This window comes from Dermacentor albipictus, chromosome 7 (assembly GCF_038994185.2).
Source record: "Dermacentor albipictus isolate Rhodes 1998 colony chromosome 7, USDA_Dalb.pri_finalv2, whole genome shotgun sequence".
Lineage (NCBI taxonomy): Eukaryota > Metazoa > Arthropoda > Arachnida > Ixodida > Ixodidae > Dermacentor > Dermacentor albipictus.
In genome coordinates this window covers 13207716-13230134 of record NC_091827.1, presented here as the reverse complement: position 1 = coordinate 13230134, position 22419 = coordinate 13207716, and the positions used below count along the sequence as shown (strand labels likewise).

Here is a 22419-nt window from a genome sequence, read left to right as displayed (position 1 = left end):
CTTTTGATCAATTGCAAATATCCATCACGTGACAATAAAACAGTTTAATGAATTTGTTAAGTGTTTATTCTCATCACGTCAAGCGCTGAACCCAGCAGTCAGATGTCGTAACATACCGTATCCAGCGTTGAACGTTGCTGCCAGAGTGTTGGTCAGCCTTGAGAAAACGGATCTTGAGCCCAGATGTCGACTGGTTTGAAAGTTCAAATTTCATGGAGATGGGTCCAAGCTCAAGCTTCCCGAAACCACCTTCATTAGCATTGACAAGCTGCGAAGAATTGCGCAAGAGAAGACGTGCATCAGAGGGCCTTTTGCCAAGAGTCAAGCCAAAAAGAATGTTGCATGCACTTTGTGTTCAAACACTTACTCTGAATTTGGCCACCGCTTCCGACTTGGCTTTCAGACATCTTATCCTCCACACAATTTTCTTGGTTTCGTATTGAAATTCTGCACTCTGTTCCAATTCATTGAAACGCTTCATGACCCTGTTTTGATTTGAGATAATAAGGCAGGTCTCATTTAACATGGAGACTCTCAGATCCTCGCACTCAATGGCTCATGCCTTCAGAATGCATAAAGGTACAACTGACTTGCATTAATATGAGCCCCTAGAGACTGCAGATTTTTGTCTAAATTGCCTTAAGTTGTATACAATCTGGTCCCACAGTGAATTATGGGTCATTACACTGATATACACATAGAATTCAGGACTCCATGGTTGAGAATATGGATATAGTGCTTACACATCCTGAATATCTGTACAAACACAACTGCCTAAGTGACACTATACCGTAATGGCAATCACAAACATGCAGAGCAGCCCAATAAATGATAGCAAGTGTGTTGCGAATATCGGTGCCTTAATAAATTGGCTCTTATCAACTGTTCTAGGAAATACTACGGCACTTGAAGGTAAAAGGCTCAACTTAAAGATTTGTTCTACTCAGGCAGCTTCAAAAGTAATCGAGGGCCAATCAAAATTTTGGAGATTAAATTGAATTATAGCAAGCTTACTGAACTGTAAGAAATCGGGATACAACACTTTCTTTTTAGATAAGTTGCATGCAACCGTACCCACTTATGTCAGGCAATGTGGGATAATTAAATCCACGCAAAGAACCTGTGCAAGGCACTTTGATAATGACTCAAATGAATTTTCCAAGATAACATTCTTTCATTCTTTTTTCCTGGGAGATGTATCAATAAGGTACTATTGTGTAACTAGAGCAGGACTTCTATTGCTTCCTTTGTATGTACTTTCTCGTATAGTAGCACCTACATTGACAATGAAACAATGCTTCAAGCAGTGAAACCACTTAAGCATGTAAATGCAGGCTGTGTCAGAACCACCAGCAGGGTGATTGACAGCAGTAGACTTACCCGCTTGTGTTGCAAGGCAGGGGAATTTCCAGAGTAGTCCCAACAGCTTCTGATCCCGCATTGCCTTCACAGCGTAGCTTAACTGTGAGGACCAGGTCCCTTCACAGTGGTAGTAAGAATCACTGTTACCTCCTACCATTTATACACGACAGCAAGCAGATTTTACTCTCCTTGACAGGACTCGCATAAATTTTGTCGTGTCTTATGTCACACTGATGCACTTCAAGCATAAAGTAGTTTTCATTTTCATTTTCTTTTTACAAATTATTTAAAATTGCAAAATTTCAAGAACCTGAAGTATCAAGTTTACATCTCTGTAAGTCAGCAATAAAAAAATGAAATCGCAATTATGTAAATTGCATCTATTGGGACATGTAAAGCAAAAAAAATTGATATATCACTCATCGCTCTCCAGTGAACCACTAATTTGTGAGTAGGACTTTTGCAGAGCTCTCATAAACATTGCACCATTTCACGTAAGTTTTAAACTTTTGTGTCATGCCTGTCCACTTAAGGCAGTCTAAAAGATGCAATTAACAGAACTGTGATACCTCGTTTCCGTGCAGAGTTACAAATTTGTATACTTATGTTTAGTTTGTTTTTTAGCTTACTTGTTTTTGGAAATCTTTTGTAAAAAATTCTAGGCTCTAAATCAAAATGCTGCTTCCAACAGTCATCAGAATTTAGATTTCACTCTGAAATGCAACAAATATCATTCATATCAGTTACCTGATGAGAGCATTTAGACGTTTCACATGCATTTGAATAGAGAAATTGGAGTCGGCCCCCGAACTAAAGCTTCCTCTTAAGTGGAGTTAACTGCTCAAGTACCGCAATAAGCTGAACAGCAAAGGAACCAAAAAACAGGTTTGCAAATGAGAGACAAAGAATGACCTTGAGCTTGGCACTTCCTCCACTGCTGCAACAATTGAGAATGGGTATCCATTGTTGGGCCTAGTGGTGCAGTACCTCAGAACTGGAATCTGCAGTGCCGTGAGCGAGGGAGGGGGTGAAAAATACAAAAGAAAGCAGAGCCAATAAACATACATGCCAGTGCTTTGGAGCAGTGGAATTCACAAAATAAGAATGTCCTGAGAAAAATGATTAATGTGAAAAAAAAAGCTGCCCGCAGATTAAGTCTGAGCTGACTGGGAAACTAACAACTTTCTTCTAGCCTAGTATGTGGTTCATGTTATGCCAATGTTATTGTATGGTCATAAATATTCAGTCATGAAGAACTATTAATGCAAAATTGGAAAGTTCGGACTCCCCAAGATGATATTATTCTCGTCTATAGAGAATTAACACAATAGCACCAGAAAAATGGAATTCATGAGTTGAAATTTAATGCTTAGTACTTTTTGGAGCACAATGGCATGTAAGCCAGAAGTTTATGTACCAGTTCCTCACCTCTCCTTGAGGGGCTAGAACAGTCAGTGTCCGGTCCACAGAAAACTTGTCACTTTTGACCGTGTCATGAAGGATGTAGTTGGAAAGGACGACGTCTGTGCTGTAGGATTCTGCAAAATATGCAGCAGAGATGTCACGCCATGTGTGGTTGAATGTAACTTGCACACTTCTCAGTACACAAGCAGCCTCCTAATACAACCTCAATGATGCACTGACTTTACCCGTTTTCGAGATGCTTATACATAAGTGGCTAAATGTGTGACAATGTGTTAGCATAATTACATCAATAACAGTCAGCTTGAACATAACACGACAAATTACGACATATGTCTGTTATTTGGGTTGCACTCAATCTTGCCCTTTAAGCAGTATTTAACTATCTCTGACAAAAACCATTGTTTGTAGTTAATGTATCTGCAATATGCACCTTGATCCATTCTTGTGTGAACATACACTTTCGTGCGCTCCATATTTTCCTCAAAGCAAATTGGAAGAAAACTTTTAGAACATAGTATACCTGATTCAGATGGCGCTGATGCAAGAACCAAATCTTCGTTGAATCCAAGTATGATGCTTGCTTTAGACTCGAGGCAGCTTTTTAAGTTCACGCTGCCGCACAGAAGAAAGTTTGTGACACTTCCCTGGTTCCGCGGCAATGGGAAACCAAGTGTGAGTGGTTTTGCATGGACATGAGCTAAGTTGCAGTTACCTCTGTGGAGATGGAGGCGTAGACCTTCTCAACAACATCAAGAAATATTTCAGCCTTGTGCTGGTTCTGCAATCAAGTGAACCATTCAGTTGAGCCATGATCAAGAAATTGCAAGTTTTACCAGAGTGGCATTTGCACCAGTTACTTTGTGTCGTGTATCACACAACTCTGCCCAGTGTCTTTACCTGGCTTTGCTCCAACCTCGATCCAAACACTGGCCTCAGAGCTGAGGTATTTGGCACAGCTGACTTTGCGTCCTGCAAACACAGAAGAAGAATTGTTTCGAAAATAAAAACACTGATCGAAAAGCAATGTTTCTGTTTGTGGCTGTGTGCTTACCAGTGCCAGGAGAGTGGACGTCAATACTGTCTTCTTCAAAATGGGTGTGCCAGCTGGTTCACTATAGATGCAGGGTCGCAGAGAGGACAAATCTGTCGTGTAAATGTAGCCACGGTTCTGAAAACAAGGGGTAGAGGCAACAGTATTACAGGGTGTTATTTTTTTACAGCTGTGAGGAGCGTTAACCGATGTTACAAAACAAACATACATAGGCATGGCTAATTCAAAGCGTGCACTACTAGGACAAAAGTTGTTTCTTCTCGTGCCTTTGCTTTTATCCTAGTAGTTTGCACTCCGAAGTAGCCATGCTTCCATACCAGCTCATCCATTTCTCGCTTCTGATATATAGGCATGCTCCACCTTCAGAATGATGCTGCATAGCAAGGTCAAGTAGCAAATTGTTTAACAAAGGCGACACATGCCTGCATCCAGCATTAGCTTAGCTCATGAAATTTACTATGCTATTCAATAATTTACAATATCAGTCTGTTAGAAGTGGCAAGGAAAAAATACCGCGGGAAGTATGGTGAATCGCTGAATTGAATTGCGTCAATAGTACTGCTGGTATTAAAAACGCATGCATCACATCTCAGAAAAATAAGGAATTTCATAAATAAAGTCGCTTACACAAATCATGCACTTAGCACTTACTCCAAGAACCGCCAACAAGTACACTGCATAGCACACTACAAATTTTGGAAATGGAAGCGATTTCTCCACAGCATACACCAACAAGCTTTGGCCAATGCAATTTCATTTACCAATATTTCTCAACAGGTACGAAAAAATGTGGGATAACTTTTCAAGCACTCCTTACAACTATCTCAGAAAGTATCTCCTCGATGAGCAACGCATTTTTACGGAGGCTTTCTTCAGTTGTGGTTCCACAAAAATTCTTGATTAACATGTACAATCTGAAATGAAGAAAACAAACAAGATTGCCATGTCAAACACATGTACATGCACAAGTATGGGAGCAAGATTCTTCTATACAACCTACTTAATTTGAGTGTGAGAACTTACTCATTTAAAAATTCAGTGGCTGTAACATCTGCAGCCAATGTGTCTCCAGTGGACCTCTTTGAACAGAGGACGTAGTAGATGTTCTCACGACAAATGTGGTAAATGGAAACATCTTCAAGCTTCTGAAAAGACAGGCACTGAAGAGGCTGCTGCGTCAATGAACATAATAACATTTCATTTATTTTAGTTTTTTTTTCTAGATTATGCTTCACTTTCTAACACAAGTACTAGTATGGCACCTGCCCAAAGAGCTCGTGTTTCAACCTCAATGACTTCTCTAAAGACCGCACATCACCTTTCAAAATTTCCCAGGCCAAGCACGTGCGCAGGACCACAACTGCTGCTAGCCTGAGGTACGAATTGCGCGGCACTCAGAAACTCAGTTAAGGACAAGGGTTGTCTTCACTCCTGACGCCTTTGTACAGACGTGCTATTGACTCCTGACATAAGTTGGTTCTTTATTCTATGACATAAGCTCCACATGGTACCATCGATGAGCTACAGGCGTTGCTAGTCATTAGACACTAGTCATGTTGTCGATGTTTTAGCAGCGTTTGAAGACGCCCATACTATAAGCAGGGGTATAGTTTATTAGTATGCCTTTTTCAATAAAAGCAGACTTTTGTAAATCAATTTGTAGGTTTTTATCATTAGGCTGTATGACTTGTTTTAATGGTATATTTTAGGCTGTAGCATTATTTAGCTCCTTTTTTATTATTTTTCTTCTCAGCGATTTGACCTGGAAAGATCCAAAACCCACTTACTAGTTAAGATGTTCTTACGACGATGCGAGAATTTGAGATATAAATATTTGCAAGTATTAGATATCTAAACTACAATGACACAAGTTAACGATTAATAGGCGTAATATGAGAATCTTATCAGTCCAAGATATGGCAAAAATAGAGCAAAACATCTGTAATGAGATTTCTAGTTAAAATTTCTAATAAAAATTTACTTCTTGCTACCTAATATACGGGTTTTAATGCCCTTGCTGTAGAAACATTTAATCCAACTAATGCTATTTTATATTCACAAGATTCTCAATACAGTGATACGATGATAAGAGCAATAAATATACCATCCGAAGAATATAGACAAATTCAACTAAATCTAGAACAATTACTTGAGAAACCTAATCAAATTTTTTCAAATCATTAATAAATGCTATGAAGTGATTAGCTCTAAAGTCAAAAGCATAGACCCATGCAACATATTTAGACTCTTCAAGCAGCTTAGATAGTTATATAGTTGATTGTGCAATGCGCTATGGTAATCCAAGTATTGAAACTAAGATCAAAAGCCAGATACTAAAACACAAAAGCTTGCAACTATAAATGATCAAGATCCACGTTTATAGCTTTATCCTTAGTGACAGAATTACCTAAATTCCAACGGTAATACTTTTGTGCAACCGCACTAACTTTTATCTAAAAGCAGATGGCTTAGCTAGCTTAAGTGCAAGCGCTTTATCACATCAACAGCTAGATCTTTTGGCTTAAATTTATTATGGCGTGGCTGCTCCTGTTTTTTGTATAAAAAATAATTTCTAATGAAAAATAAACTGCAAACAACAACACCTAGGTAAAAAATATATTAAAATTACAATAAATACTAAGAATTATGATTTTGTGCTAATACCTAGTTGCTAGCAATTTTTCAGTGTTGTTATTAAGGATGCATAAAACTTAACAATAAGCTTCTCGGGCATTAAAGCGGCTGCTATTTGGGCGTGCACCTGTTCAGGTCCAACTGATTGCACATTGGTGCTCAATACGAGGTCGACGCACTCCTGGAAGCTTCTTGCTCCGACGTCATGTCTGTCTGTAGGGAGCAAGTCAAGGCGTTTGGAACGCTCAATGGGTTTGTGTTTCTGCGATTACCAGTTTATGGTTATACGAGCGCAGGATCTGCAACGCAGAGAAGGATACATTGACGGTGAACAAGAACTTGTCGTTTCGAGTTTGCAACTCCCAGGTGAACAATCATGACGGTTTCACGCCCTCTCTATTGCCGCACCTTCGCGTTACCTTAGTACTTTAATAGATCGCGGCCGAGACAGCGCGATCAAGATACACGGTGAAGTTCTACAGCCGCGGCATGTTAGTAAACAAAGGAAGCGGTACGACGCGCGGCGTCTTGCTTGCCACCCTAGAGTTTCACGCAATTTTGACACAAACTTCTGTGTGAATATTTTTATGCCAACTCAATGTCATAGAATAAAGGTGTCTATGATCACGACGGCAACATAAACCATAAACCATGGAATAAACTGAATTGGATTGGATCGGACCGGCCGAGAAGTGGCTGTTTTCATGACGCCAACTAGCAGATGGATGGATGGATGGATGTTATGAGCGTCCCCTTTGGAACGGGGCGGTGGCTTGCGCCACCAAGCTCTTGCTACTATGCTGCCTAATATCCTACCTAGGTTAACCCATGAGAAAAAAAAACACACTATGAACTACCACGTCCAAATTTTCTGATACCCTATTGCGAACTGTGCTTTTGTACGTCTCCGTCCTTTGTCGTTTCCCTACTTTTCTTCCACCAATCCTCCAATCGCCTCTTACTGATGTCTATTGCGGACCTGTTTGCTTTTCCACTGCTCCCGCTGAACCCAAGGGCTTCAAGTAGGCCAGTGGTGCCTAAATCGACCGCTGGATAGATGTCTTCACATTCTAATAAAATATGCTCCGTCGTTTCCCTAGCTTTACCGCAGCAAGCACATGCTTCTTCTTCCTTCTTATATCTCGCTTTATACGTGCGTGTTCTAAGGCATCCCGATCTCGCTTCGAAAAGTAATGAGCTTCCCTTTGAGTTATCATAAATGGTTTCTTTCCTAATTTCGTTTTTTCCCCTTAAGTAGTTACTCATGGCAGGTTTCTTTTCCATTGCCGCCACCCATGAGATTAATTCAGCCTCTCTGACTTTCCGCTTGACCTTCTTTGTTGCTGTGTTGCCCACCCCACAGGCCGCATACTTGCTGGTAAGCTTCCTAGTTCTTTTCCTCCACTGTGAATCAATGTTTTGCCTGTACAGATACCTGAACACTCTCCCAGCCCATTTACTTTCCTCCATATTCCTCAGCCGTTCTTCATACTCAATTTTACTGCGAGCTTCCCTCACTTCAAAACTAGTCCAGCCCATATCCCCTTGCACAGCTTCATTTGTAGTCTTCCCGTGAGCGCCCAATGCGAGGCGACCCACTGACCTTTGGTTCCCGTCGAGTCCTGATTGTACCCCTGATTTAAAGCAAACAACCGCATTTGCAAAAGTAAGTCCTGGAACCATTACCCCTTTCCACATACCTCGGAGGACCTCGTACCTATTGTATCCCCATAGCGCTCTGTGCTTCATTATGGCTGCATTTCTCTTCCCCTTGACTGTTATGGTTTTTTCCTGTGTTTCCATATATCCGTTGCCTTCGTTTATCCATATACCAAGGTATTTATATTCTGTTACCCGAGGTATTTCTTGGCCCTGTATCTCCACTGTCTGTTCACTGTTTTCATTGAATACAATAACACCTGATTTTCTAACACTAAATTTCAAACCTAAATTGTTGCCTTCCTGTCCACAAATATTAGCCAGACGTTGCAAATCACTTTGGTTGTTTGCGAGCAACACAATGTCGTCTGCAGACGTGGTGGTTGCAAGCGCCACCCTGCTTTCATATGATTGATGCAATCATAGAGTTTCATATTAGTATACCTAGAGGCAAATCTGGCGCTGCGATCGTTCAACCATCATGGGAATGATGGGAAGTACAGGCTTCGGATTGGCATTCTGTTGACTGGCGAACTAGTGCACAAGTATTTTTTTAAAAGTTTCGGTTTCGCTCCAAGTGCAATTGCTATAACCTGCAGTTCGACAGTGCAAATCAAAGCTCTCTGCGTTTGTTATGTTGCTCGGAGTGGCGATAGCGCGCTGGGTCAGCGACTGGGACGATGCTTGGGTCGCGGTGTGGCGTCGAAGCCGTGACGAGAAAGCGGCGGCATCGTAAACGTTGAAAGAACATGTTTTGAGCGTTTAGACCTTTGTTTGTTAAGTGTGTTAGGTTGTCACTGTAGCGTTACGTGCTTTATGAAACTTCAGAATAGAACAAAGAAGGCACTACTGATACAAGACATATACAATTGTACTTCTAGTGGCTTGACAATCAAATTTTATTGAGGGCTTCATTATGTGCTCATTGAAATGCGTGTTTTAGGACTTTGAGAACACAAACTTACTTGTGGTAGGAAAGATAGCTGCTTCCTAGCTGTAGTCTAGTGTCGCACAATGGGTACCCGCAAAGCCACGCTGTAACGCTTCGGAAGCGGTACGCCAATATAAAATATGATGGAGCATACTCGTAGGAGGCCACTAGCGTCCTTGCTAGCACTGCAGCAGATGTGCTTAAAAGTACTTGAAGACGTTCAGCAATTGTGACAGCCGACGCAACCTTTCGAAAGAGCGAGAGAGTTCGCAAGTGCCTGTCGTCTGCGAGAAAAGTCTCGCGTTTGCAGCGAGCAGGCGTCATAGCAGACGACACTTGTAGCATTCCCGACCTTGGCATTCCTCTCAAGGGCGCAACGCTTTGTCACAATACAAAATTTTTATTTCCAGAACTACTTGATGAGTATTTTTATATAAGTACATGCACGGTTGTTTTGCTGTTGCAAAAGTGAATAAATAATTATTCTTTGGCGTTAAATTGGGAACAAAATCGCACAAGTATGCAAACCCTGGTGTGTCCTGCTGACAAACCATAGTAAACCATGCTTCCATCTCAAAGTCATGCAAAGTTTATGTAGCGTGTTGTGCATTATATAACATACTGCAGAAATAGAATTAGATTTTACGCGATAATATTTGAGTATAGCGCTGTTTACTGCGCCAGAAGCAAACGCCACTAGTCTAAAGACCGAAGTCAATCCGAAGCCTGTACTTCCCATCATTCCCATGTAGGTTGAGGCGACGCTCATGATAACCCCCGTAGACACTAGCGCCACATTTCCCTCTAGGGTATTTTTAGAAACTCTATGGATGCAATAAATTGAACATTCTTCTTCATAATCTATTATTGGTAAAAATATTAACATTCAATGTAACACTCGCAGATAGATGCAATGTTTTGACAGTGTTTTTACCATTTCAGCTCGACTAAGCAATAATCTGTCCAGTGACGCTTCTAGCTGTGACTTGTGTGCTCATCTCTCTAGTGGTTACTCCGCTCAGCTGATTGGAAGCAGCCGAAATTGGTCGAAAGTTTTTTCGTAGTTGTGATGGGGCGAATAATTTTCGAGCGCGTTGCCGGACTCGTTGCGAAGCGGAAGTTATCTGTCGTTCCCACATTTAACATAAGTCGGTGCCTTTCAGTGGGCGACACAGCAAGCATAGAGCGCACTTTCACGCGGGCGGACGTCGAGGAGTTCGCTACTCTCACGGGAGACTGCAACCCCATCCACCTGGACGTAGCTTACGCGCAGAGCAAAAATTTGCCAGCATGCGTCGTTCACGGGGCACTCATTAACGGGTAAGTAACGTTTCAAAAAGAAAATGGAGGGAAGAACGCTAATGATGGTCGGGCAATTTATTTTAGGTCCACAGATATTTTAGCAATTGAAATTTACAAGAATATTGCACTGGACTGCTATAACGTAGCGATTCCTTTCGCGCGACTGGTCAATCGTGGTGATAAGACCCTCGCAATACATACCTCTGACAAACAGAAATATACAAAACAAGGGACGGCGCGCTAGAGAACTAGCGTGCTTTAAAACCTTGATACGTAACCTCCGCTGTAGTCCAGTGGCAGTCGCGTCGTGCTACTGAGCTTGAGGTCGCGGGTTCGGGCCCAGCCGCGGCGGCCGCATTCCGATGGGGGCGCAACGCAGCAATTCCATGCAAAGACGCTACGGCACCATGCACTGGTTACACCGTGATGCGCACACTAGACAAAAGCCAATAGTTGAAACCTAGTGCTACCAAAAAAACATGCGTTTACTTGATCAGATAAAGCCAGTGCAATGAAGCTTGATTGTCATATCACAGTGCATCAATGTAGGCATATGTCTTTGTCACATTGGCATTGTCTTTGAGAAAAGTCATCATTTTTGTTTCCCGATGGATTGACATTTAAGTAGTGCAGACCGCTTTGCAAGTCGCATAAGAATGAAACTGATCCCTTTGAGAAGCTGACCTAAACTCTTTTAACTCTCCCGACATAAGAAGACAAACTGCTGCTAATTAATGCATGATTTCATTTTTTCACAGTTTGGTGTCAGCCGTTATTGGGACAAAACTTCCAGGCCCTGGCTGTGTTGTTGTCCATCAAGTGCTCGAATTTCCCAAGCCACGTGAGTTAAGCACTGAAACACATATTAAAGAATTGATTGTAGCAAACGTTTTCATGGCAATGCAAAGTCTATTTGCAACACTTTTACTTATAAGCTCACTGTTTCTAATTGAATGCGACTTCAGCATATAGTGTAGCCCACTTTATAATGCATTTGTTTCCAAAGCACTGAGACATTTTCTTGCCAAATTCATAATTTCTTCTGTTGTGAACTGGGTGCAAGGTAACAAAAATATAAATGTTCAGTCCACTTACCAGAATTTAATTATCCAGAGTAGATGACTGCTTTTGTCTCGTAATTTTGGACATTTTGAGCTTTGCCTAATGTTTACCTGAAGAGAGATAATGTGGCACAATGTAAAATAACACACGGAAGGAAAAACAGATGACAGAAAGAGCACTTTATTTCTCTTTCATTGTCTCCTTTCCTTCACGTATGCTATTTTACATTGTGCGACATTACCTTTATTAGCTATGCACCAACTCGCCCAACATAGTACTACCCCGCTAAAGCATCTTTACCTGAACTTCAGCTTTCTTTGTGCACTCACAGTGAATGTGAATGCCAGATTTGTTACATGATCTGTTCCGTATGTGTCTTTTTCCTTTTCCCACTTTTTTTTTGAGGGGGTCTTTTTCATGAACCAAAGCATGCGTGTACTTTTTAATTGCACCTTTATGCTACCATAGGCTGTCAGCTGGTAGTTGTATTGAAAACACCAAGATGTTTACAATAATTTTTTCTGTTCTTGGAGACAGCACGAGCTTATCTTCCCCATTGTCTTCACTGCAGTCACTCTGAGGCAGCATTCATATGTCGTTGTTTCGTATCAATATTTTTCAAATGATAACCAAAATGAGCAATGAGCTGCAAGGGCATTGCTCATTTTGGTTATCAGTCAAACAGGGGCAAGGGCCTCGTCAAGCTGCTTGTAGCAGCTTTTTTGCTCTTGTCCTCGCATTCTTTTTTTAATACGCGGAAGAATGCTGAATAAAGATTTGATTTGATTTGATTTGATTTGAACTTGTCCATTTTTGATCATCTGCAGTTACAGGTGCCATGCAACATACACAATTAATCTTCTACATGTCTGCAATGTGCTTTATATGTGCTTGAATTAGGAAGGAACAGCGCCAACTAAGACGATCACAAGTGGGGAGAACGACACAGGACAAGCGCCATCCTGTGTCGTTCTCCCCACTTGTGATCGTCTTAGTTGGCGCTGTTCCTTCCTAATTCAAGTATGCACCATCTAGCCCAAATGAATGTTGTCCTGAACTTTATATGTGCTGGTGACTTATTTCTGTCAGACTTAAGGTTCCTTTTTTTTTCACTCTTGCTTGGTCTAAACAGGCCTTAACTGTTGCACAAATTAATTGCCCCCCTTCCTTGAAATAAACACAGTTCATCTCTTGCAACCTAGTGCTTGAAGCCAGAGAGATGAAATTTGTGTTGTTGCTCCAGTTCTTGTAGGAGAGCCAGTCTGCGCACATGTAGAGGTGACATCCGTCCGAAAGTCCATTGTCCAGTGCACTTATCAGTGCAAGGCGGGACCTGAAAAAGTGAGTTCTACAAAGGCATTCATTGAAAGCAATTATGCCACCTGCACGTTCAATTTGTTTGCATGGGGGTAAAACATGCTTGCCTGCCTTCTTTACTTTGTCACAGGTGGTCATGTCTGGTGAAGTGAAGCTCTTCATCCGGCCTGAAAGTTCAACTAAGTAAAAGCAAGCAAATGGGTGAGCCACAGTGAAGTCAATTTCTCTTTGATTTGTGTGCAAGGGTTAAAGTATTGTCAAGATCAAAAGTTTGCATAGCACTGCAGGAGTGGCTATAGTACTGCATTGCTGTGCTGTGTCGTAGTTGCGGCATGCTTCCCATAGTGAGTGTTTATCATATGCGCTGTTAGTGTAATTATTGTAATGGTAACATGTTTGGTGTGTTGCAATTGAGAATTCCTGCAAATGACAAAAGTGAGCCCTGAGGCTGACAGAGTTCAGTTACCACTCAAGTGTTATATGGACTTTGTGTTACTAACAATGCAGCTAAGCAAACACATTTCGGGGTAGAAAAAACAAAACATAAGAGATCAACACAACATAGATTGCATTCTGTAAGCCTAAATGCAAGTTTTGTGTTTACTATTGCCTTCCGCAACAAAGGCTGCCAAATTTTGAAAGTGTCCACATGCTTCTTTTTAAAAAGATTGCCGTACATTTCAGTTTGCTCCATGAAAGTGCTAAGAAATGGTTAACTCTGGTGAAAAAATGACGTGCACGAGAGGGCAGAAAGACCAAACTTTGTGGCAAGAACACGCTTCCATGTGTGCTTTAGAAGAATAGTATTTGGAGCCAGTGGGGGTGCATTTGCTCGTGCTGTGCAGATGGTGTGTCTTTGTGTTCATTTGCCAGCAGCACTTGTTTGTCAGTGTTCCATTACGAGTGTGTACACTTGGAAGCACATTACTAGAGAAACATCAGCATCGCATACAGGAATGTACGTATAAACGTTAAAGAGGTATGCATATGGGGAGAGGGGCAGCATCAGCAGGTAAAAAGCAAATTATTGCTCACTGAAACGGAGACATTCTTTCTTTCCCCTCATATGAGCATACTGGTATGCTTTGTCTTATGCGTACCGTTTGATAGGTAATCCAAATATTTGTTACTAAAAATTAGTTGTTAATTTCAATGCACATGAACGAGGTCTCGTCAGGTGACATATCGCCTTTAGCCTCAATTCCCTGGCAGAATTAATGTACCGACAATGCTGTGAGCTTCGTGCGATGTCTCTGAAATATACAACAGCATTGTAGCTGTGTGAAGAGGGTCGTCATCAGCTATGCCTTGTGTTCTCAAGAGCCATTTGTTGGCGCACTCTGCTGCCATTCAACCTTGCCACAGGCAAAGCAACAACGCATACAATGTCTCTGTGGCATGTCACGACAACGTTAAACTACTGCTGGAGGGACTACTTGAATGTTCACTGCACACTTCCACATGTTGAGCCGCTTAGAATCGGAGATTCACAGCCAACAGGGCTGAAAAAAAAAAAAATGGATGATAATGGCCCGATAATTACATTCCATTACACCAGTCGTTTGCAGCACTGCCGAAGCTAGATGGCGTGTACAGGCAATATCCTTGTGCAATAGAATAGAGTTCTGAGCATAACTGTCTGATTAATGGTTGGATTATAGAGCTTTGCTTTTGCTTGGTACGTGATGCACAACATGTTAGGACTTTTGCGCATGTAGGTCGTATCCAGCGAATTCAGCAACTGCAGAGCAAACGACGCAGCGTTGACGAACAAATCTTGAGGGGCCTTCGGCCTCCCTAATTGGCTAAGGAGTCTTGCAGCTTTCATCGCGCTACAAATGAGTTGCGAGATGGAGTATGGTATCTCTTCTGAGAGGTCTCTAGAACATTTTAATATTTGAGAGTTTGGTCATTGCATCAATCATTATTTTTATACTGTAAAAGAATAAAACACGACACACACAGCGCCACACACACAGCGCCAGTGTGTGTGGCGAACACGACACACACAGCGCCAGTGTGTGTCGTGTCTTTCTTTTTGTGGCTCGTCTTATATGTTTGCGCTGTTACGTTTAGTTCAGAAGTATGTACCAACTAGGCCCAAATGAAGTGTTGCTGAAAAGAATGGCACACTTACAGATTTGTTCCAAATACAAAGATGCTTGAGCATATGGCACATTTTATTATTTACATATCCAACTCCCCCTTATGGAGAAAGAAGTATGGCAAGGACTTGTTTTTCTGCATCTGAAAAGCATGAATGGTGTTTCATTACAAATACTGGGGGGCAATATTTGTCCAAGGACTGATCATTTTTGGTTTCCACCAACTTCTTAGATTATTATTTTATTTTTATGCGAAGTATATTACGAGAGCTCAACCCAGCTCCTCAGGCGCGGCGGTGTCGCATTCAATACCACGTGACACCGTGACGTCACGACAGAGGAGAAGCATGGGAGAAGTGGCTTTGGCTCAACTATTGCAAGATGGGCTGGGTGGGAATCGAACCAGGGTCTCCGGAGTGTGATACGGAGACGCTACCACTGAGCCACGAGTACGATGCTTCAAAGCGGTACAAAAGCGCCTCTAGTGAATGCGGTGTTGCCTTAGAAACGAGCTGTTTCTAAGGCTCAGGCGTGCGTCGCTTGCTCAGGCGCACATTTCGTTGCCGCGCCGAACGCTGCGTTGCTCGACGCTCACCGCGTCCAATGCAGGGTGCGTAGTCGCTGCGCCGTAGCCCATTGTCTTACACCCCTTGGCGGGTCGACGGGAACGCTGTCGCGTTCCACTCTTGAAGGCGAAGCAGAGTAACGCATGAGTTGTTTCTTCGTCTAGCCGAACCAAATATAGCCAAGCAACAGCAGTTCACCAGGCTAAACAGTGGTTCAACAACTAAAATAAAGGCTAGTATGCTTCGCGTCCTGGGCTTAACCTTACCTAACCCACAGCCATTTTTATTAGCAACTGGGCACCATTGCAGCCACATGCATCACAACCTTTGGGAGCCATGTTATAAAGTGGCCGCAGACACCACAAGGCCTGTGAGCGTAAAACAAAAGATAAAAGTAATGTGGGGAAAAAACTTTATTCTCTTAAATAGGAAGATGACAGTCAGTTCATTTGGGTTACACAGTAACATATGTAAAACACTCACAAGGCACTTCACAAAAATGTCACGACTCAAACGACACTGTTTAAACAATTCTGTCTTATTGGAAACTGTGCCATTTCAGGTAACAACCATGGCAGTTCTGTTGAGTCAACAAGTTCCGAGCATCATTGGGCTCAAACATCATTCAACGAAGCCTTTCGTGTAACAAACGTCATTGTCAAAAAGGAAAATTGATTGCAAAACGACCAGCAGTCGTCCCTTTGCTAGCAAACCCACTCTTACCTCGCAGCTAAAAAGCATCCAATACACAAATGCTAACCAACTAATAATATAATTGCACTGTGTCCATAGCCGTGCAGGCTACAGTAGCAAAAATATCGACAAACACATTTTTACAAAGCTTGCATAAATGCGCAAAAAAGCACTTGATGGCATGGGCACAGTCTGTGTTCGTTGCAGATGTGCGAAAAAATGCGCACAATCCATTGGCGGCACATCATAACGCTGAAAAGGGTGAAGAAGTCATCATATATACATCTGTAAACATAGGTAACCATCCTTTACTGAGCCTATTCTAAAATCATAGCAGTACAGGACTAAAAAAAGGATTAATTGTATGTTCAAATAAATGCAGTTGTCTATAGGGAGCTTCTAGAAGTTTGTCATTTTCATTCTATATTATTACAGGTGACTAATTACAAGACATAATATAGCATTTTCATGTGTGTGTATATATATAAAGGGTATGTATGTAAATATGACAAAGCTTTAACAACTAGTTAAAAGAATTTGATTTCGTCTGACCATGTATGGAGGCAGATATATATCTTTTGCATTGTGAAGCACAGTTAGTGCCACTTGCTGGCGGCGATCATGCAGAGACTTTTCTAAAAGGACATTTCTTGCAGTAATTACATGTCATCAAAACAAAAATACAGATGCTTCAAGCCCTGAGAATTACTATGAGGAGCAAAAGTTGAACATTACTCCAACTGTGTTTTTTCGATTGCAAGATTTTCTAGTAGCTCAATGCTTTCCTTTCAGCAGCAGTCAGTTTTTCTGATAGAGATTTGCCATAACTTTAATACGGCCATAGCCAAGCTTCTCTCCTATTTGCAACAACACTACAGAAAGTGGAAGGCTTGGCTCCATCACTAGGGCCATCTAAGTCTTCGGGTGACTTGTGTGTTCAGTTGTTGACAAGACGGTTGCCTGAAATGCACGATTGGTAACGGTTCTCTCGACACTATTGTACAATATGAGGCTGTTCAGCCAAAATTTGGCACACTCGTCAATACGAAATTCACTGCAATTGCATTACACATTGACATCACAACCGATCAGTGGTGACAAACTTGCCACGAGTGAGTGCCTTTCAAGTGTGGGTCGTTCTCTCTCGAGTAATTGCGAATGTGCAGACAGTTAGGTTCTGTGTTCACTACATACTAGTGTGACGACAGTGGTGTTTTCATAATTCAGAGGTGCCGAAGGAAGAAGGGGGGTCATAAAACATGTTCTATGAAATGGAAAAAGTGTCGGGGCATGGTGATGTGATAAAAGCTCCAGCTGTGTTGGCAGCCATCGTCTTAAAATCTTTGTAGTAGTTGGATGAACAATTCATTTCCACAGCTTACGACATGCTGTCAGAGGCAACACACCCACTCGATGTTACCTTTCACCAAGAAATACCGTGCATTGTTCTAAGCTCCTGCGGAAATAAAAAAAGCATGAAAGAAACTGTGCCTGACAGTGCATTGTATGGTAGAAAGTTGGCCTGTTCTGCTACTGAAAGCAAACCCCACCTGTAGTACAATGTATCCTTGCTGTAAGACTGGCATATTGTCCTCTTTTAAAATATTATTCGTAGTTGCTCACAAGGTGCCCTAGGATAAGGCAATTTTCAAGCTTGAACATCTAGCCACTTGATAGAGCAGCACTTCGAATTAAAAATTAAACATTGTAATAACTTCAATAAAAAGTATGACTGAGCAAAACGACGAGTCAGCTCTTTCCAACAGCATGCCAACAATTTGCTGCTAGGGCACAGTTTCTAAGAGACTACTGAAAATTCACAGCTGGCACTTCACCAGGCTTGTCTTCCATGAGCAGATGAAAAAAAGTCCGTCCGACTTGAACCAGCTCTTCACCAATCACTCATTGTCTCAACGACAACATGTGCAGGAAAACTGCCGAGTCCAACAATGCCACTGGACTCGAGAGACTGTGACAACAACAGCCAGCCAAGATGACGCAAGTCTCTGATGCAAACACCGAGTTATCGGCATCTTCTCGCACTGTGTCGGATCCACAATGATGGCAACCTCCCGTGGAAGATGCCAGTCTTGCACGTGTTGTCGCAAGTTGATGATGAATGCACATTCCGAGGTTGTGGCAGCCTTGCATGCCACAGTCGAGTGTGCCGCGACTGTGGTCACTCAGACCCAACCTCCTGTGAGCTTGTGGAAGAGCTCCTCATTCAGCGTCTGGTTCTGGTCTTTGGAGCGCATGCTGAGGAAGATGTAACCGCCGATGAACTCGTGCACAGTCTTGCAGTCGGCACTGAGGCATGAGAAGGCAACACGCTGGTCCTCCTCGAACTGGACGTTCATCTGCTTCACCTCCCAATTGACATTCCAAGCCATCATGGTGTTGAAGCGCCAGGTCTTGATGTGATCGCCCGTTGACAAGTCCATGCGCATCAGCCGGTTGAAGGCCACTCCCAGGAGTTCCTGCAAGACATTGTGGTGGAAGCATAAGACATGTTGAGTCCACTTAAAGAAGGTTCATTAATAAACATTGTTGGGCAAACTGGTGCTTATTGTATGATGTGAAAAGCTTCAGAGCGAGAGATAAACATAAAAAGGGTGGTGCCAAGAGCATGCACAGTGATATTTACAGAAAACTGAAACTGTTGAGCGAATAGGGTGTCAGCCTTGTGGGAAGAATGCAAGAATGTTCACTGCCAAGATTTATGTGTATGATAAAAGCTTTTGGAACGTGTGGAACTGCTGTGAAAGCTCTCGATTATAGCACTTCTCACAGCGCAGCTTTTTCGAGGGGGGGGGGGGGGGTAAAACCAAATCGTGTGAGCAATGACAACGCACCTCTTTCTTGCTGCCACTGAAGCGTACAACGAAGAGTGAGATGCCAAACTCGGGCAACGCCTGCCAGGCCTTGATGAAGTTCATCTTGGCATCTACGAGGCTGAGGTCCTTGACGTTCCCATGCGCTTCGACAATCCTTTGAACAATGGCCTGCATGTAATAACAGCATTCTGCTATGACACCGCGCATGATCAGAAGCACGTGGGTCAACACGAAGATCCCAACTGCTGTTCCAACAAAGGAATGTCAATTTCTTATCAAACTGTTGCATAATGCTACAAGGGATGCCAGCTCAGTCTCTTGAAAAGCAAGACGCTTAGTTGTAGAATTCAACACTGAGCTTCCACTAGAGAAGAACAATTGGCCCCTCAACTGGGCCAAAGCACAAGGTCAAATTACAGTCGAACCTCAATAATAATGAACACAGAACAAACTAAATCTAAAATGTTGGTCACCAGTGTCAGCATGTAAACATATATATGCTTATAATGAATAAAATATATCTGGGCTGTATGTGATTTCATCATAAAGAAGCTCAACTGTACTTGACTACCCCAAGCAGCAAAGCTTGAAACACCTTGCGGATTCCTGCAGAAAGTACCATTCTGTAAATCACTGGGTAAACCAAGTTTCTTTTCAAGTTAACACACTGTACTGCTGTCCTTTGGCATTGCACAGTGAAGTAGCACAAGACTTTGTTACTACTGTTCAAGATGCCGCTGGTCTTTGCATCAGTAAACATTTGTTTACAGATGCAGAACTAAGTAAAGCTTTAGGCTGCACGCTATGAAGCTGCATGCTGACAGCACAGCACAGCAATGGCTTCTAGCACTGTACCGTGCAGTGGGCAAGCTTGTGGAATTATACAACCTGCTACATGCAACACTACTGATAAAAAAAAGTGCTGTCAGAAGATTATGGAAACAAGTAACGACCAGTGATGGCCTATAGACAATCTTATTTTAGACTCGTTAGCACCTTCACATTGGGCTGTTCCATGAACAATTTCTCATGCGCCCAGTGATGTCAACTTCTTGTATATATATGCACAAATTATAAAATGCACTTATAACCATGTGCCACTGAAAGGTAGTCACGCCCAGCCTTTATAACAGATTGCATAGCTCGCTCTGGTATCGGCCTGTAGCATCCACCTGGTGATATGAAAATGCACGTATATCACTTGGGGTAGAAAATAAAGAAGAAAAATATTTAGGACATGAGGATTGAGCATGCAAGTGTTTCTTTCTATCATCATCATCCTATTATGTGAATTGCAGGATGAAGGACTCTCCCAGCAATCCCCGATTACCCCTGCCTTGTGTCGGTGGACTCCAACCTATGACTTCAAATTTTCTGGTCTCAACACACCACCCAATTTTCTGTCGTCCTCGACTGCGCTTCCTTTCTCTTGCCATCCAGCCTGCAGTGCTAATAGGCCACCAGTCATCTGCTTTCACATTAGACGACGTGCCAAATTCCACTGGCTTCCTGTAAAGCTCAGTGGTTAGCACAAGTGCGCCCAACAGGATCCGTCATGCCCACCTGTTTGCTCTTTAGTTTCTTGATGAAGCGGGGCGCGACAAAGTCCTCAACGTCAATGTCAAGCTGAGACGGCACCAGTGCTGGGGCAGGTGCGGGCCTCTGCAGCTGCAGGAACTGCTGGATGGAGTGCACCTCGGCCTCGTACGAGGCGTCCGCCATGGTCTTTCCCTTGGCCGCTAACCGGCAGCCAGCCATCCACTGGGCGTACTGGTCCTCCTGGAAAGGACACGCACACCTAATCAACACACAGTTGCCAGAGGAAACCACACGACCTCAACAAAAATTGCACAGGTCTGAATCGGGAGAATGCAAAGCTTTCTAGGCATTTATTTGTGTGGATGCCGATGCCCACTGCTTGTTGCATTGCACTGACATTTTCTTTCGGCTTTCCGCTCCACTTATTCAGAGGTCTACGTAGACATCTCTGGTGCTCTCGTCTCAACGCCACTAGGATTTGTACCACAATCACAATACTGCTGTAAACACTTCCGTGCGAGCACATTACTTGGTGTAATTGATGCAATGAATCTATTGCACTTAGCGTTTTGCAAACTGTGCTTGAGAGAGAAAAGGTAACCGCTGCCCAACGAACCCAATAGAGTAGCTAAAGAAAGCTTCGCTTTAAATATGCTGTAATCTAGAAGTTGTGGTGCACAGACCTTGGAAGATGTGAAAGGAAAATTGTATTTTCACTAGAGTACCAAACCTAGTCAAGTATCAAGTGTTCGAGAAAAACTCGTCCGGTAAGATGGCATTTCTAAAAAAAAACACGAAAGCTTCTAGTCACTGACCAAGTGAAAAGTTAATTAGCATTTGAAATCCATACCGGTTCCTTACAGGAATGTAAGAATTTCGATCCCATATGGGTTCTGAAATATCAATTAACTTTTGACTTGGTAAGCGGCCTTTGTGTTTTTTTTTTCTAAGTGCTGGACTTGATTGCCCTAATAGAGTTTTCTGGTGTAGAAACCCTCCTTAATCTAGCAATGTGCATGCTTGTGTTGCAACAAAAAAAGCAATGTGGGCAAAAAGACCAGAAAGCACTTTCTGTTTGCGCTGTCAAGAGCAATCATCATGGATCAAGCTCAACCTTCGACTCCCTTGCAACATCACTGTTCTACAGTTCTCACGCCTTTCACGTGCCTAGGACTACAGCTACGGGCAAGGAAAGATCACACAGACTGGCCAATGGGTGACAAGACAGAAGACCGACAACAATGCACTAGTTCCCACCCAAGGCCTCTTCACAACAGATACCAAATTCACAACTGACACTTGGTGAACAATGCACCCAAGTCATTATTCTAACTCAACATCTCAAGATGAGGTTGTTAAGCACCCGTAAACTGCTTGGAATCCCAACCAAGTTGGCCAAGGCTGAAGTGTTGATAACATGCAACTTGTTGTAGTAATGTCTCGAGAAAAACAAATAGGAGCAAAAGCTTCTGGATAAATTATCAAAAATTTTGAATTTGTAGCCCGTGAAGAACTGCAAATGTGACAGTTTTACTATTTTTAGCAGGTCTTACAGGCGCCATTGTTTGTTAAGAGCAGAGCTGACCTAATCAGTGCCTACCGTTTCGCAGCGGAGCCAGTATTCGGTCATTCCTTCGGGGCCAGGCACTTCAAGACGAATACCGTACTTGCCTTGAGCGAGGTACACATCAGGCGTGACTTCAGAGCCTGTGAAAACAAGAGAGTTGTGTAAGCTGGCTTACTAAAAGTCGCTAGACATCATACAAGAATTGACTCCCAAACGTATTTCAACCTGCCTATTAATATTCTGCCGTTCACATTGCTATTCCAATAAATTCTATCATTTTGCCTGTCACAGTTCTACAGCTATTAGTAGCTATTACCTGCACCACAGGAAGGTGGAGCTTTAAAAGCCAGTTGAGTGCAAAACGATGATCTC

At 42.5% G+C, this 22419-nt stretch overlaps 3 protein-coding genes across 10 annotated transcripts in view; 1 reads left to right on the top strand and 2 right to left on the bottom strand.

Moving 5' to 3' along the window:
• Window positions 1–24: 24 nt before the first annotated feature.
• Window positions 25–7137, bottom strand: LOC139047698 (uncharacterized). Of its 4 annotated transcripts, none has more exons than XM_070521633.1 (13): window positions 6793–7137; window positions 6600–6685; window positions 4862–5010; window positions 4656–4752; window positions 3839–3955; window positions 3685–3756; window positions 3500–3565; window positions 3308–3431; window positions 2791–2900; window positions 2275–2363; window positions 1381–1479; window positions 368–485; window positions 25–268 (listed from the first exon to the last, which is right to left on the bottom strand). In XM_070521633.1, the coding sequence occupies exons 1-13, from the start codon at window positions 6848–6850 to the stop codon at window positions 74–76; spliced, it is 1380 nt and encodes a 459-aa protein (XP_070377734.1). In that variant the 5' UTR covers window positions 6851–7137; the 3' UTR covers window positions 25–73. The 4 variants fall into 4 exon arrangements, with proteins under 4 accessions (XP_070377734.1, XP_070377735.1, XP_070377736.1 ...); XM_070521634.1 differs by having other exon boundaries at window positions 4862–5007; XM_070521635.1 differs by having other exon boundaries at window positions 4862–4998.
• Window positions 7138–10050: 2913 nt separating this feature from the next.
• LOC139047701 (hydroxyacyl-thioester dehydratase type 2, mitochondrial-like) overlaps window positions 10051–22419 on the top strand; it is a 48812-nt gene continuing 36443 nt past the window's right edge. For 2 of the 3 annotated variants that reach the window (XM_070521641.1, XM_070521639.1), the window contains exons 1-4: window positions 10051–10382; window positions 11123–11205; window positions 12670–12767; window positions 12874–12944. In XM_070521641.1, coding sequence (XP_070377742.1) covers window positions 10132–10382; window positions 11123–11205; window positions 12670–12767; window positions 12874–12930 — 489 coding nt within the window. In that variant the 5' untranslated portion in view covers window positions 10051–10131 and the 3' untranslated portion in view covers window positions 12931–12944. Of the gene's footprint in view, window positions 10383–11122; window positions 11206–12669; window positions 12768–12873; window positions 12945–18036; window positions 18176–22419 lie in introns of those variants that run through there. The other variant, XM_070521640.1, reaches the window with a different exon arrangement.
• The window catches only part of LOC139047697 (unc-112-related protein-like), a 30194-nt gene continuing 23584 nt past the window's right edge, over window positions 15810–22419 (bottom strand). For all 3 annotated transcript variants that reach the window (XM_070521631.1, XM_070521632.1, XM_070521630.1), the window contains exons 9-12: window positions 22081–22187; window positions 20505–20720; window positions 18960–19109; window positions 15810–18584 (exon numbers count right to left, since the gene is read on the bottom strand). In XM_070521631.1, coding sequence (XP_070377732.1) covers window positions 18291–18584; window positions 18960–19109; window positions 20505–20720; window positions 22081–22187 — 767 coding nt within the window. In that variant the 3' untranslated portion in view covers window positions 15810–18290. The remainder of the gene's footprint in view (window positions 18585–18959; window positions 19110–20504; window positions 20721–22080; window positions 22188–22419) is intronic.